We start from the raw sequence: 15,557 nt of genomic DNA on the forward strand, positions 1-15,557 counted from the left end.
TGTCGGTCAGCATGCAGTACCACACTGATTTGGCTGCTTTGAGATTGAAAAAATGATCACGGCGAAACTGATAATAAAAAGCATAATAAATATATGCCAAGGGCTCTTTTCTCCGTCTAGCATGGGCGAACAATCCATGCCTGTGTGCCTAGACCCCCCCCCTTACTCTCCAGCCGCCTAAATGATATCAAGTCTTCCACTTGGCCTCCTGGTGCTCCCTCAGCAGGGTGCTGCCATGTCTCCTGCTGCGTGGGGACAGGAGCTGCCAATCCTGCTGTGTGGAGTGTCTGGTGTTGCCACGAGGATAAAATAAGCTCTTTACATTCTGTTTCATTCATGCATGGATTCAGAATACAATATCAGTGGAAGCTTTTTTGTAAATATATTGTTTCACAACAACACTAACATTATAACAATGCAAAATTACAGTTAATATTCATGGTATTTTTTTGTGACGAGCAGGCTGTAATCCTGTCATGCTGTCGTAAAAACACACTCGCTTTACGGCAACAATGGCGTTTGCTGCGGTAACGTTTTCCGGCAGCAAAGAAAAGGGAAGCCGAGGGGCAAGAGACCTCCAGGGTTTCGGGGCAAGGCCGAATTTCACATCTCACCCTCTGAAATCTTAAGTTTTTTTCTGCCGACGCCTCTCGACGGCTCGCCGAAAGCCCGCAGCACCGTGGATACGCCGCGTTTCCCCGTGCCTCCGCGCCTCATCCCTTTCTGAATGAGGTGGGATGGCCGCAGTGCCGACTGGGCCTAGCGGCGCATTGGCAACCCCCCCGGTTGAAATTCCTCCCTTCCCCGGCGACGGGGAAGGGGTCGAACCGGTCAGCAGGGTGGGCCTGATCGCCCCCGGCAGAGGATGCGAGGGCAAGCGGCCGAAGAAGCACCCGGAGGCGTCCCGGCGGCGGCAGCGTCAGGCCGAGCAGGTGAACGGCGTGACGTTCTCCGCCAGAGACTGCCGGCAGGGCTCGAACTGCTGCCCGCCGTCCCGCAGGAGCGACAACGGTGACTCCGGCTCCCTCCCCGGCCACGGGGAGCTGGAGCTGCTGGCCAGGCTGCGCCTGGAGGAGGAGATCGGCTACGTGCGCTACGAGTCCGAGCTGCAGATGCCGGGCATCATGAGGCTGATCACCAGGGACCTGTCCGAGCCTTACTCCATCTACACCTACAGGTACTTCATCCACAACTGGCCGCAGCTCTGCTTTCTGGTACGTATCTCCGTCCGACCCCTGTCCACCCTCGTCGTTCATACACATTGTGTTATAAACACGGAATAGTGATGGCTGGATGAAGTGTAATGTGACGTTGCCCTGTCCCAGCATCGTTTCAAGCTAGCACAGTGGACGTCGGCCCACTAAACACACAACCAACGTGTCTTGTTCTGCAAAAGACACAACCAGACTATGAAAATATTGAAAACTGTGCAGCTGCTTTTGTGTTGATGCTCCTGTTGCCTCCTTCCAACTTCATCAGCATAGCAGCAATTAATCATGTAACTGATCATTGATAATTTCATTGATTATATCATTGTGTGTGGAATGCTATCTACAGTACAGGCAAAAAGTTTGGACACACCTTCACATTCAATGTGTTTCCTTTATTTTCATGACCATTTACGTTGGTAGATTCTCACTGAAGGCATCAAAACTATGAATGAACACATGTGGAGTTATGTACTTAACAAAAAGTGGAGACCTGACCTCCACAGTCACCGAACCTGAACCCAATCCAGATGGTTTGGGGTGAGCTGGACCAACAAGTGCTAAACACCTCTGGGAACTCCTTCAAGACTGTTGGAAAATCATTTCAATTGACGACCTCTTGAAGCTCATCGAGAGAATGCCAAGAGTGTGCAAAGCAGTAATCAGAGCAACGAAACTAGAATATATTTATTCTACCTTTTACCTTTATTTCACCTTTTTTTGTTAAGTACATAACTCCACATGTGTTCATTCATAGTTTTGATGCCTTCAGTGAGAATCTACCAATGTAAATGGTCATGAAAGTAAAGAAAACACATTGAATGAGAAGGTGTGTCCAAACTTTTGGCCTGTACTGCATACACACACATACATATAACTCAACAACATTATATCACTACTTTTTATTGCTTTTATGTCGGTCTTAATGCTCCCCTAATTCTGTATCTGAACGCTGAAGAAATTCAGCCATGGTGCAGAATTACAGCCACTTTTATCCAGGACTGCCATTTCGGTGTCTGTAGCTTTAAATGCAAATGAGAAGGAGAGCGGCCTGTAGAAGTGAGCGAGCATTTGCAGAAATTACGTCATCAAAACCACTCACCATCAACAATGTTTGATGCAGACTGGAAGTCATGTCACGGTTTTTCCAGAATAAGAAAATGCCCTTATGACAACATAAGGGGACAAATTCCAGATCCGGCCATTTGAGCTGCCGCTCTCTGATCAGTGAAGCAGAATGACCATAGCACTCTTTATACCTATCACCATTTCTGGCCACTTCGGGACCATAGACAGGCTAGGGGAACTCGTATTAATGTTAAATAATCTCTCAAAGTGAAATTTTTGTAATCAGGGACCTTTAAAATTGGTCAAATCGTTGATTTTAACACTGTACTACAGTGTATTAATTTCCTGCGTAAAATGTTTAGCCTCCTTTCACCTGGAAACCGCTTGGTGTTTGATATGTAAGTGTGCCTTCCATGTTTGGTATCATCACTTTGCTATAATACCATAAATGTTTATATATTAATAATGTTCTGTTTTGACACACATGCCTTGCCTTCTTCTAAGACGTGTGTGTGTGTGTGTGTGTGTGTGTGTGTGTGTGTGTGTGTGTGCGCCTGCTGCAGGCCATGGTGGAGAAAGAATGCGTCGGTGCTATTGTGTGCAAGCTGGATATGCACAAGAAGATGTTCCGGCGCGGGTACATTGCCATGCTGGCTGTCGACTCTAAACATAGGAGGAAAAGTATTGGTGAGTAGTCACATGACTAATTATTAATAATAGTTTGAAACTAAAAAGTGGACACTGTCATATTAAGTTTTTTCTTCAACTTTTTTATTGTTGCCATCTTGTACAATTAATACCTGAGTGTTATTGAGAAGACTGAATGTCATTGTCGTACTCGGGTGTTTCCTCACATAAATTACTGTTCTTTTATCTACTGCATCCTGTGCAGTTTGGATTTAGAGCTTATTACTACTTATTAAAATATATATCTAATTAATGGTGGATAAAATTTTAGGTTTAAAAGGTTCAAAAACCTCAGATTTATCAGTCTATGCACTTACATCAGACATATCAGTTTATTTTTTTTTAGTGAGGTGGACTTGGTCTGCTTTTATTTATATAAAATTATTATTTATTATTCATTATTTACTATATATTAGCGATTTGTCTGCTTTATGCCTTGGCCAAGAGTTTTATAAAATTATTTAAGTAAAAAAGCACCACTGGATAAAATGGCTCCATATTCGATATGACTGAGCTGGAATCGGTTCCACCTGTCAGGTTCTGCTAGAACTGAGAACCCTTTGAGCTTTAATGTGCCTTGTTTTGTAAAATGACAGATTTCTTGGTCAAAGTTATGAGTTTATTTTTAAATCTGGATGGCTCTACGTTGTGTTTATGCTTTTGTTTGGTCACTGAGACATCTGGTCACCCTACGGTCCTGTTACAGGTACAAACCTTGTGAAGAAGGCCATCTACGCCATGGTTGAGGGTGACTGTGACGAGGTGAGATCTTCATCCCACCACTCTGTCCCTCATTTTTTTATGTACCATAACCAGCAGAAAGCAGTGTTTTCTACAGTAACGGTGTAGTGTTGATCAGGACGTCTAATGAAAAAATCCAGTCTAAATACTAATGTGATATAATGTAATGTAATCTAATGTGAAATTCTAGATTGGGTCATGATAAGATTTTCAAATCACTTTGCCTTACAAATAGACTGTGAAGTGCATCTTGTGATGACACGTTTCTGTCACTTGGAGAAATACCATCTTTGTCACCGTGTTTACAGCATCTTTTCTTTATTTGGTTTGAGATTTGAGAGAACTGACTGTGGAATAGCCAGAGGAGATGCATTCTTTTCATTACGTAAAGTTCTGTTCTCCCCCCCCCCCCAGGTTGTTCTGGAGACTGAAATCACCAACAAATCTGCCCTGAAGCTGTACGAGAATTTGGGCTTTGTGAGAGATAAACGCCTCTTCAGATACTATCTTAACGGCGTGGACGCTCTGCGGCTCAAATTGTGGCTCCGCTAGTGTACCTCTCTTCGACTCTTCTTCAGTCTCTCACTCACATGGACACACGCTCATACAAACATGCACAGACACGCTTGTGCCCAGGAAGATTTCTTCCCCTCATGGCTCCTCTTTTCTACTGTGACACCACAGAGTGAGAGGTGTTTTATAAGGGGGACGTGGTTTATCAAAGTCAACAGAGACTGACCGAAGCCCGTAAATCTTGGCCCAGCCATCGCCGGGCTCCCAGTCAGCCCTCGGCTTGAGAGGTCCAACAGAAATTTGATCACGAAGCAGCATATGGATGGATTAAGGAAAAAAAAAAACTGACTCATATGTACATTTGTGGAATTTATTTTTGTGTTCCTAAACCGAGAAAAATCAGGCATTTAAGGGTGTCTGTAGATGTGTGTTTGGAGAGGTTTTTTTCCCCATGTCTGTGTGTGTCTGTGTTCACATGATTAGGCAACAGGACTGAATGTAAGGAAGCCTGTTATTCGTATGAGTGCCTGTGTGTTCACCCTATTTCTGGTGTGAATAGGGTGCTGGGTTTGTTTTCTGTTTAGCGTTACAAATCACTCAATTTTAATTTACTTTTTTTTTTTAATAGGTGTCCACTGAACAAAACAAATCCCTTAATGCAATGCCAGGTACTGGAGCACTGCAGAGACCACAGGGCTGTGAGGTAGAGCTAGTACAATCTAGAATTTATCCGGCTGGGGTGGTCTTCATGGACTCTGCCTCAAATGCATTGATGTCAGTGTTAACTGGTTTGTGCCGAGAGAACAAAATTCTGCTTCAGTCCACTCAAATAATTACCTTTGTGTGGGATAAAGTTCTATATGAATATTATATATAAAAATCATAATATATGCCTACTTATGTACTGTCTAGTTTTGATGCAGTAGCCCTTAAAAAAAAATATTGAATTTGAAGTTGAATTTGCCACATAAGAGATGGCTATTTGACATAATTTGTTTAACTAAAGATAAAATATTTGGATTACACAGTTTTTTAATGAATAATTTGTAATGTCGTGGGACTAAAAGTGTCCACTACAAAAATGAATAAAACTGCCATGTAAAGTAGCATTTAGAAATTGTTCCTAATTGAATAGAAATAGTTTGGGGGCTCAAAACTCCTCCTCCCACGCATCTCCTGAAAATGCCTCTCTGGGGAAGTGACCACAGTCCTGTTGGTGTTCATGACTGAAGTACTTCATGAAGTTCTTCCCCCAATTCAAGTTATTCCCCGTCTCCCCCGTGTGTTTACTGGATTTTTGGTTTTTCTGGGCTTCGGCCTGTGAGTGTGAACCACCACCACCAGCAGGGTCTCCCCACATGCATTTTACTGCAGCCAATAAAATACGCAGGTGACAATATATTATTATTTCTTTGATAAAAGTCAGCTAATTGATTTGAGATGCACTTTTGATCAAGTATTGCTGCTGTTGTTTCTGTTGTGTGTGGTTTATTTGATTTTTATTTTTGGATTGTTGTGAACATTTTCTTCTGGATGAGAAGAAGATGTTTGACACATGAACTTGGCATTGGGTGGCACCCCTTCTGGTTTGATTTTTCTGTAATAAACTCGGTGAACACTAGATGGCAGCACATGACCGAAGTTAGCAGTTAGCGGCGTTCTTGCAGAATCGAACCATTAAGCCTCAATACACTAACTGAAATGGAAGAAGGTCTCACGTGCCATACTTGTGTGTCTGACACCTGTGTGTGTTTAGAAGTTGTATACTTATTTTTATGTCAAACTACGTACAATTGCTCTGGTTTTGTACCTGTCGTCGGATTTGGTGATTTTTATGGGGATTTTTGTTTTTCCTTCACTTCTCCTGGTTAAAGAGCTAGAGAAGTCCTCTGATCAGTGTGTTTTCCATCTTTTACTGTTTCCCTGGGTTCATCCTGGGGCGGGGGTGGGAGAGCCAGCTCCACCCGAAATGTCTGCTTACATTCAGACAGCCAAACCCAGAGAGTCCCAGCCAGCTACGAGGAAACCCTTTTTGAAAAGGTCCTGTGGTTGTCCATGCTCTTGGTGAATGCCCACAGTGGGCAAGAGCTAAGATGCTCCTTCTCAGGGTATAATTCACAAATGTGTGTGGTTTTTATTTTTGTGTTCATTTTACTTCAGAATGATTTTTTTTTTTAGAAGCCCAACAAATAAAACTTTTTTTTTTTTTAATCTGGATGTCAAAGGGTTGTCCAGCAGATGCCTAAATCATCCACTAGGAAGAAGTTAGTGAGGACAAGCAGAAAGCTGTGTTATGTGACCTACATCAGGCTGCTGGTTGGCCTCTCCCAGTTCTGGTGAGGATCATTTGTGGAGAGGGTAGAGAAAATAACAGATTGCATGTCAGATTATTATTATTTTTTTTTTTTCAATCAAATGATGTCTCTCTCTCTTTTTTTTTTTTTTTTTTTTTAAACTCACCATGGAACTGTCTTCTTTTATTTAATGTGGGAAGAATAATCTCCAGAATAAATTATTTGACTTTTTAAAAAAGATTCATTGTTCCTGGTCCAAGTGAGCATAGAATGATCAAGTCAGACCAATAACAAAACCACTGATCAAGTGTGTATTTATTGATTAGATATTACAGATTGTCTACTAGAGGACTGGTCCAGTTGTGGCCATCGCCATGACTTAACACATACAAAGCATTACATAGGCACAAGCAGTGTGTCCACATAGCTGCACAATGACACCTTTTGCCATATGAGCACTAACTGCAGTGAGGTATGGGCTTGTAAATTGGCATCCATAGTCTACTGTTCGACTGTAGCTGGTTCACAAGATGAATGGTAGTCACATCCAGGTGAGAATGTGTTCCATGTGGGAAGCAAGGTAGGTCTTGCCTATTTGCCGTGTTAGCAATGTTATATTTTAGGCAACATGAAAACAATAAAACTTCAATTATCGGCCCAACCCTAATTAAATGTACATTTCCAAAGGAAGTAGTTAATGAAGAATATCACAATCTGCTCAATCATGCTCTAAAAATGTCATGAACGTATTTACAATTATTTTTTTTAAATAAGCACCTATGCTGAGATGTTAGTTATCAATTTAATGAAGTGCTGATGTTCTTTGCATATGATGGCAGAGATGTTGGCCTTTTGAATCCTGTGGTGGATGTTAATTAATTTACTGTACATTGGCTGAAATACTGAAGAGCTCATGATGCCGGACCCGTAGTCAGCAGGTCCAGACTAATATACATCATTGATCTTAGTCACTGCAGCTGCTGCTCAAAGAAGGAACACATCTTAAAAGTCACTACACGCCTTCAGACGGATGAAGTGTCGCACAGGCCTCTTCGGACATGGGAGGGCGGGCCGAGTTTCACCATCACGCCTGATCCTGGTCTCGAAGGTCAGAACTCGTCTTCCGAGCTGTCGGCGAGCAGCATCGCTTGGTCTTGACCGTGTCTCACCTCCCTGGGCTGCAGTGATAGTACATACAACTCACTTAAAATCAGCCTCCTCCCACTTCTGAAATGATCCTGTGCATCCTGACATTGCAAATTAGCAGGCAGTAAAGGAAAATGTATGCACGCGTGTATGCATGTATGCGAGGTTTGAAGGATAGTTGTTGAATGGTCCCAGTGTCTCGGGTCAAACACTAATAGTTTGCACTAGTTTGTGGTTTTGATCTCAGGAATCAGCACCATAGACAATTCCTCTGCAACAACATTTTATTAACGCAGTAACAACATGGAAGAAAGACAAAAAAATGACTGAAAACACAAATGGTCCTAGTATTGAACAAATGTTCAATGCATGAGGTGCATGAATAAGAGATAATTAAGATGATATCAACCAGGGATAAAAAAAACCTGAATATTAGGATGAATGTAACTGAAAAGCATAACATTGTTCTGTAGTGAAAACCTAATTTTAAATATTATATCTGTCTATAAGTGTTTAAATATTTAACCAAAATAATAAAATAACCCAATTAATTGCAATTTAACTACACAAATTACACATAACTGATTGACGTTAGAATGTTTCTGTTGTGAATGAACCAAAATTGAACAATATTTTGTATTTTAATCCCTGGTGTTGAATAAGTCATGACGCATTATGACAAACTGGCTTCCTTACCTTCCTCCTTTGGTGCTTGAAGCTGTTCCGCCGCTTGCGGTGGATCATCCTAACGCTGTACAGAGCCCCAACAATGAGCAGCGCCCCAGCAATGCCAATGCCAACAGGTGCCAACATACCAGACACATATCCAGCCTACACCAGAGCAGAGGCAAGTAAAATAACCCATGCCATGCAAATCTGGTTAAAATGACTACGTTTTTTCTTCTGTCTTCTGTTCCACCATGAGTTATAGTTCTATCCTGAAAAATATCATGCTGGTACAATGCCACTTGCGTCCCAGACCAAAATGTGACTGAAGTGACCTGTAAACGGTGAGTAAACATTTCAGGTAAATAAATACATGAGAAATGTGAACTGTACCTTTTCCCGAATAAGCTCCACCCAGCTGCGCACTGAAAGAAAGCGCATAATTAAAGAGCATAATATAAAGAACGAGGTATGCATGTAAGAAACAGGAACCACTATGAATATCTGAGAACATATTTTGAGCATTATAAGAAGATGTGCCCAACGATGAGCAGAGAGTTATAAACCATGAACATGGATGGGCAAAGTGGAGTTTTATCTCTGTTGAACTTTACTGCCACCTACAGGTCAAGTGCAGCAGAGCTTTGCTAAAGTGAAATGTTGATCTCAAGAACCTGAAAAGGTTCCTAAAACTTTCTACCAGGTTTCTTTCAAATCAAGCAGTTGCTTCTGCCTGATCCTGCGCACAGACAGACCTGCATTAAATGAATCAGTTAGGTAGCAAAGAATGAGAATGTGTACGGCTCTGTTCACTCACTCCCTCACCACAAATGCCTAATCATAATCTGGGCATATGGGGTGCAGGAGGGGGACTCATTCAATTGTTTTAAACATTTATAGAAATATTCTAGTCTTGCTCATTGTGTTCTGCACAGGTCTACTTACTCATATGCTGGCAGACGGGGTAAAGTGTTTTATGGCAAATTGAAGTGTGTTTGTCATCCATTGTCAATACTACAAATGATGTTCATATTAGGAATAAACCTGCCTCCTTTGTGAACTAAATAGACCAACACTTCTGTATTTCATGCTAGTCACAATGCTGGTAGCAGTCTGGTGGTAACACACTCGCCAATGAACCAGAAGACCCAGGTTCAAATCTCAATTACTACCCTGAGCAAGACACTAAACCCTGAGTGTCTTCAGGGGGGGACTGTCCCTGTAACTACTGATTGTAAGTCGCTATGGATAAGGGTATCTGATAAATGATCTTATCTAAAATCTAATCTAAATGGTACAATTCTAGAGATGGTTTGAGTAGATTGGTACTTCTTTGCCTCACTGTTCATAGTTCTCCTCACCTAGGCCCTGGTTACGCTGCACCCACACTGGTGGAGGTGGGATGAGGCTATAAGGTGGCCGTGTGGGTGCCGATGCAGGGCTTTCAGTCTGGTCCTCCTCGCTCTCCTCCTCATCATCATCCTCCTCTTCCGAATCCTCTATTTCCTCATCTTCCTCGTCCTCGTCATGCTCTTCTTGGGGGGGGGGGGAACAATTATCACTCACAGCCCTGTAGGCCATCAGCCAGCTTCTGGCATGCAGCTCTGGCTTGTGTCCTACACACCTTCAGATTCCAGCTCCTCTAATCCAGACGCTGGCTTGTGCGTTGTCCTGGTAACAGTCACTGCATGGTTTTGCTGGGCACTCCCTGTTATCAGAGATGGGGAGGTGGGACTTGTTCCCCCAGGGTTCTGTGGGATGTCAGCATCTGAAGGAACCAATGAGAACTGCTAAGAAGCAGAAGCCTGACCAGTCTGTCAGGCCAACAGAATGACGCCTGGAATCTAAAATTAACTCAAGAGTGTGAGGTTTTATAGCCTGTGTTAAAGCGAACACTTAAATCAGCCATAACATTAGCTTCTAATATCGAGTTGGTCCCATTTTTCCACCAAAACATCCCAGAATTGTTGTGACTGGGACTCCACTAGACCTCTGCAAGTACGTTCTGGTATCTAGCACCAAATTGTCTGTGCCTGGTGTCATGGTGAAGACATAAGAAATGATATTCAGTTCACCTCTACAAGGTGTTCATGTTGTGGCTGTTGAGCTTGATTTGCAAACAAATTTTGTTCATACTAAATTGCAGTTACAATAATATTGCCAATCAAGCAAGGAGAACAGCAACCTCTCATCTTCTCACCAGATTCTCTGCCGTGGTCGGTGATATGCATCGGCTCTGACAAGGGTGTGTTAGCCAGAGGGTGAGATGTACTGACAGCCTCCAAGAGCTCCGCCCCAGAGGTTTGCCAGGACGACAGCCACTCTGAACCTCCTGGAGCAGGAACCTCTGACAGGGTCTGGTCTGCATCCACGGTGACCATTTGCCCGAGCTGTGACTCGACTTCTCCTGGTTCCATGTGTGCGGAAGGTTGTGAGGCCACCATGGAGCCAGTGGGCTGTCCAGTAAAAGCTACAGCCCCTGCTGTGTCATCATCAAAGGGCTCAAAGATTAGTGGGAGGTCTTCAGATGACATAGTTGGATCAGGTCCCACCTCCTCAGAAGATGGAAGGAGACTCACATCATCTGCGGTTGTGAATGCAAATAAAACAAAGTAGAGTTGAAAAAACGATTTACCACGAGATGCATGATACATTTGTGCAAGTTTTACTAATGAAGCAGGCATGTAGAAGAACCCCGGGGATATAATAATCCACCACTGTGGTTTCCCTCCGGGATTGGGAGGAGCAGTCACATGATGCCGCGTTCATTTAGAAGACTGGCTCCTCCCATTTTAAACTTGGTTTACAGAAGTCAGTCTTTGTTAGTAGCTAGTTCACGGTCTCCAAGACGCAAGTTCCCCTTTCTTGTTTTTATCTATTTACCTAAGTGTATTACAGCACCACAGAAACATTTTTTTCTTCTTACAGGGTTCCTACGGTCCAACGGTACAGGGTTCCTTTTAAAAGTCATGCAAATTATAACTGGTGATCTACTCGGACTTGGGCTTGCACGTCTACACTGTTGTTTTAAATTACATTTCTCAGGGTTGCCGTAAGTTTAGTTTACCAATATTTCGGTAACATTTGCACAGACATTTCTGAGAATGTATGGGCATGAGAATTTGCCTTAGAGTAATCCAAAAGTCATGGCACAGTCATGGAAATTCTTTTCTAAAAATGTGTAAGAACCCTGTTCTTTAATCTCAATCATTACCCAGCTAGCAAAGCTTCAAGAGAAGCGACTTCAACATTTTAGATAGACGGTGTGGTGTGTGACTTGTAGCAGTGAACGCCGCCACCTTTCCAAGACTGTACCGTGGCCCTAGAGAGTGATCACCATACTTTACATCAACATGAAGACCGGCGCTCTAAGCCAGGCCTTATTTCACAGACAACAATCACCCACCAGACTCTCACAAGACACTCCAGGGAAACGTAAAAAAGCTCCCTGGCTTGGTGCTGGAGTTCCTCTGCAGTCTCAGTTCGCGTTATTTCAAAAGCCGAGGCAAAAATAGAAAGTAATTAGGCTGCCTCGGGTCCCACGCTGTGGTTCAAAGTGGAGCGGGTAAAAATCAGCCACCTTCTGCAGATCAGCACAGCCGATCCCCTCGACCCTGCCTGACTCTTTTGTGGCTCCGCCACTTGTAGTGTCACATTATAATGCACTGCTGTGCACTGCGGTAACCGAGTGGCAAATATTTTGTCATTTGGACTCATTTTGTCACATGCACATGTGGTTCCCGACTGACAATATACTATACGTCTAATTTGTTCTATTTTATCATTCTCGTCTTAATGTATGATACGACCATCGATTCTCCAAGTACACTTATTCAAGGCAAGCAAGTTTTAGTTTAGGATGTCATCTTTTGCAAAACGAGACCAAGTTCAGCATTAAACAACTGACTCAATGAAGTGCGTTCGGACCATAGGAACTATCTAGTGATCCAACAGAAAATCTCCTCAGACATTAGCAAACACACTATGTACACACTAAGTGCCCCGGCCAGGACTGGAACCCAGTTCTCCTTGTAGGCCAGCAGTGTTAACTGCGCAATAATCACACACTTATCAAAATAGACATCAGACTACTCACCACCCTGAAGACTTATTGGCTCTGTCCAGGTGCCTCCTCCATTGACCTCCAGCCTGGAGGCCAAAGTCAGATCAGGCTGAGAGGATCCTAGGCCCAGACTAAGTCTCCCCTGAGGGTCAGTAACGGTGGGGAAAGGTAGACTAGTCGCTCCAGAAAGACTTAGGGTGGGTCTCGTCCTCACTGGCTTACCTTGTGTGAGGCTCCATGCTGATAACGGGGTGCTGGTTTGGCTAGGATGGGCAGCTGCAGAGATGGAGGTAGGGACCAATGACGGCGGTCCATCAAAGGCTCTTGTCGGACTGCCTGGGTCTGGAGAACTGAAGGACTTCCTGAAGGGGTCTTGGGGTGTTTCTGCCTTCCATTCAGCCTCATCCCCTTCCAAAGGGGCTTTAGTGTCTTTTGGGCCCTCTTTAGTCCCCATCGGTTCCCCATCATGGTCAAGTGAAACTCCAGACTGCATGAGGTCACTCTTGCCTGGTGCCATCTGCGACTCTCCGTGGCCATCTGTTGTCCATTCTGATTGCACAGTGGATGGAGAAGGTGTTGGCATGGTGGATCTGCCAGTGTGCATCACCGCCGTGATTCTCTTGTCTTCTGTTGAGGAGGCGGCTGCTTCTGACGTGGCAGATGACACCCCCTTCACAGTTTCGTCTCTGGGTAGTCGTGTCTGGTCCTCGCCAGTCAAGAATTCAGGTCTGGCTGAAACTGGAGCAGTCGCCTGTCTCTCGTCGACGGAGCTGTTAGCAATAGATGATATCCAAGTCCCCTGGCTCTGTACTTCACCATCAGACCTTCTCTGCTCCGTCCCACCTTCCTCCATTTTCGGATCTGCGTCTTCATACAAAATGCCTAATGTCCCAAACGAGGCGTCGCCTTCTACATTACCCACTGGCGTGGGGCATTGTTGTCCTGTATCATTGCTTTGACTGGATTCTAAACCAGTTGTAGGTTTTATTTCAGCCCTAACTTGTCTGTCGCAGTCTCTGGTCCCTGGTGACACTGTACTACCACTGATGGACGACAGTGGAGCAGCCCAAGCAGACAGACAGGCCCCAGCCAGCAAGAAGCCCTTTAAAGTCATAAAGCCCATCACTGCTGGCAGTCAAATCGGCATGAAGACTGAAGGAGAGTGGTGCACAGAACAGTGGAGAGCAGGCAGATCACATCCAAATGACCAGAAGGAGCCTTTGGCAAGGAGAGACTGTGGGGCAAGAAATCAATTCCTCCTTTGTGTTAGTGGTTTTTATTTTGCACACATTTTAGTATGCGTCTTTTCCACTAATGAGACTAAGCAGACAGTAAATTGCATTGCTAATACAAGTTATTCATTATAGTCAAAATATGGTAATTGCTTTAACAACGAATTTGCATTTTTACAGAAATCACAATTTTACTGTGGAAAAAAAACCCATTGTCAACGTTGTCAAAGGACCACTAAAATATTGAAACATTTAATCAACATTTCTCTCGATGGCCGACATCCCAGTTGATTCAGTGGATGCTTTCAATTCCTCTTCAATCTGAATTCGGCATCTGGGTTCTTCATTAGTAAAACCAACAACTAACACCAATTACCTATGAATACAGCCATCCCTTAAATATCACACAGCACTACAATGAAAATAACAGAATTATAATAATAATAGAATAATCGACCGATAGCAACAGTAAATATAGTATAGTACTGTTACGAGAAAAATAATATCCATGGCTAGAACAATTAAGAAAAAAATGATATGGCAGTGCAGGGGTCTACGGTGGGGTATTATGCAAGGTGTCCCTATCCTTTTCTCTCATAGACACACAGCAGAAATCTGACACATGGTGCAGCCCTATAAATAGCACAGAATTCATTCTCCAAGACAAAGAATTCCCGTAGACTCTGGCATGGAAGATAATATCTACATAGATGTAAATATTCAAACGAACCCATAAACCCATAACATATTTTTTAAAAATCGACCAAAACAGGTCGTTTGTTATTTTTTTTTAGACACGTAACACTGTGAACTTTCACAAGGAACTATAATTTCGAATTGTATTTAAGGGGAGTATCAGAGATCGTTGTTCAGCACGGGACCGTCGGTGCAGCCTGTCAATCCGAGTTCCATAATGAATCAATGCAGTCTGCGCGACGCACAGACTGTTAGTCGCCATGCGGCCGGTAATCACACGAATTTCATAAACCTTCGGCTTGTCAGCAGCCATGTCTGCCAAATCGTGGGCGCAAGCTTCGTGGATTAAATGATAATAATAATAATAATAATAATAATAATAATAATAATATACGTACAATAGCTCAGGTGCGTGAATTAAGCAGGTTTCTTTTTTCAAATTCTCTTCTCGTGCAACATGACACAGCGCTCAAATACACACGTGGCGCAAATATTGCGGCATGTTTCACCTCGCACAGACACCAATAATAATATAGTTTTTTTTTTTAAGTCGCAGCAATACAGAACCCGGAGCGTTGTCCTTACCCGTCTCGGATCTTCGTGCGAATATATTGGGCTGCTCCCCGATTTCAGGATTTCTTCAGTCGAGCATCATGCAGTATTAAATCCGGAAGCCGCCGTCCAGCGCTGCGTGTCTGCGTTTGTGCGACTGGTTATGATGGCAGGTTATGATGATGACCGTGTCTGCGCCAGCATTCAGTTTGAAAAAAATTCTCCCGGTCAAATGCAGTCTGCGTGGGTCTATCGCATGATCTCGTTTTGCACATACGACATTAATACGGCAGAAATTACAAGGGGGTTGGTGCTGTGCCACGGTCGTTAAAAACGGACGGACACTGATGAATTAGTAGGGACTTTTAAAACTTGGAAGACCTGTCATCTTAACAACAAAACATTTGCGCGGTTAAGACGAGGAAGGCAGCACCGAACTGCAGACAAGGGCTGGGGTGTCAGTGGGCGATGCCGATGTCTTGGGATGTTTCAGCCAACTCGACAGAGCAGTTCAGTTTCAAAAACAAACAAAAAAATACTGCTTTTATTTGTGCTTAGTTCATACAGCTGTTACTTAGGCTATAACGTTAAGTAACTTTACGGAACATTGACATTTTAACACTCGGTCGTCTGTCAATTTGCCTCATTTCTGTTTTTACTTTTTAATTCTATACTAGCATTAAATAAAAAG

At 43.3% G+C, this 15,557-nt stretch overlaps 2 protein-coding genes across 4 annotated transcripts; one reads left to right on the forward strand and one right to left on the reverse strand.

Moving 5' to 3' along the window:
* The first annotated feature begins 538 nt into the window (after positions 1-538).
* Positions 539-6,600, forward strand: LOC114803103 (N-alpha-acetyltransferase 30-like). The gene is made up of 4 exons (XM_029002412.1): positions 539-1,214; positions 2,840-2,963; positions 3,670-3,725; positions 4,119-6,600. The coding sequence occupies exons 1-4, from the start codon at positions 738-740 to the stop codon at positions 4,254-4,256; spliced, it is 795 nt and encodes a 264-aa protein (XP_028858245.1). The 5' UTR covers positions 539-737; the 3' UTR covers positions 4,257-6,600.
* Positions 6,601-6,808: 208 nt separating this feature from the next.
* On the reverse strand, positions 6,809-15,354 carry armh4 (armadillo like helical domain containing 4). Of its 3 annotated transcripts, none has more exons than XM_029002410.1 (8): positions 14,900-15,354; positions 12,609-13,620; positions 10,524-10,907; positions 9,948-10,091; positions 9,685-9,858; positions 8,717-8,748; positions 8,354-8,488; positions 6,809-7,689 (listed from the first exon to the last, which is right to left on the reverse strand). In XM_029002410.1, the coding sequence occupies exons 2-8, from the start codon at positions 13,507-13,509 to the stop codon at positions 7,621-7,623; spliced, it is 1,839 nt and encodes a 612-aa protein (XP_028858243.1). In that variant the 5' UTR covers positions 13,510-13,620; positions 14,900-15,354; the 3' UTR covers positions 6,809-7,620. The 3 variants fall into 3 exon arrangements, with proteins under 3 accessions (XP_028858243.1, XP_028858241.1, XP_028858242.1); XM_029002408.1 differs by having other exon boundaries at positions 12,420-13,620; positions 14,900-15,351; XM_029002409.1 differs by having other exon boundaries at positions 9,685-9,855; positions 12,420-13,620; positions 14,900-15,350.
* Between the last annotated feature and the right edge of the window lie 203 nt (positions 15,355-15,557).

This window comes from Denticeps clupeoides, chromosome 14 (genome assembly GCF_900700375.1).
Source record: "Denticeps clupeoides chromosome 14, fDenClu1.1, whole genome shotgun sequence".
Classification (NCBI taxonomy): domain Eukaryota; kingdom Metazoa; phylum Chordata; class Actinopteri; order Clupeiformes; family Denticipitidae; genus Denticeps; species Denticeps clupeoides.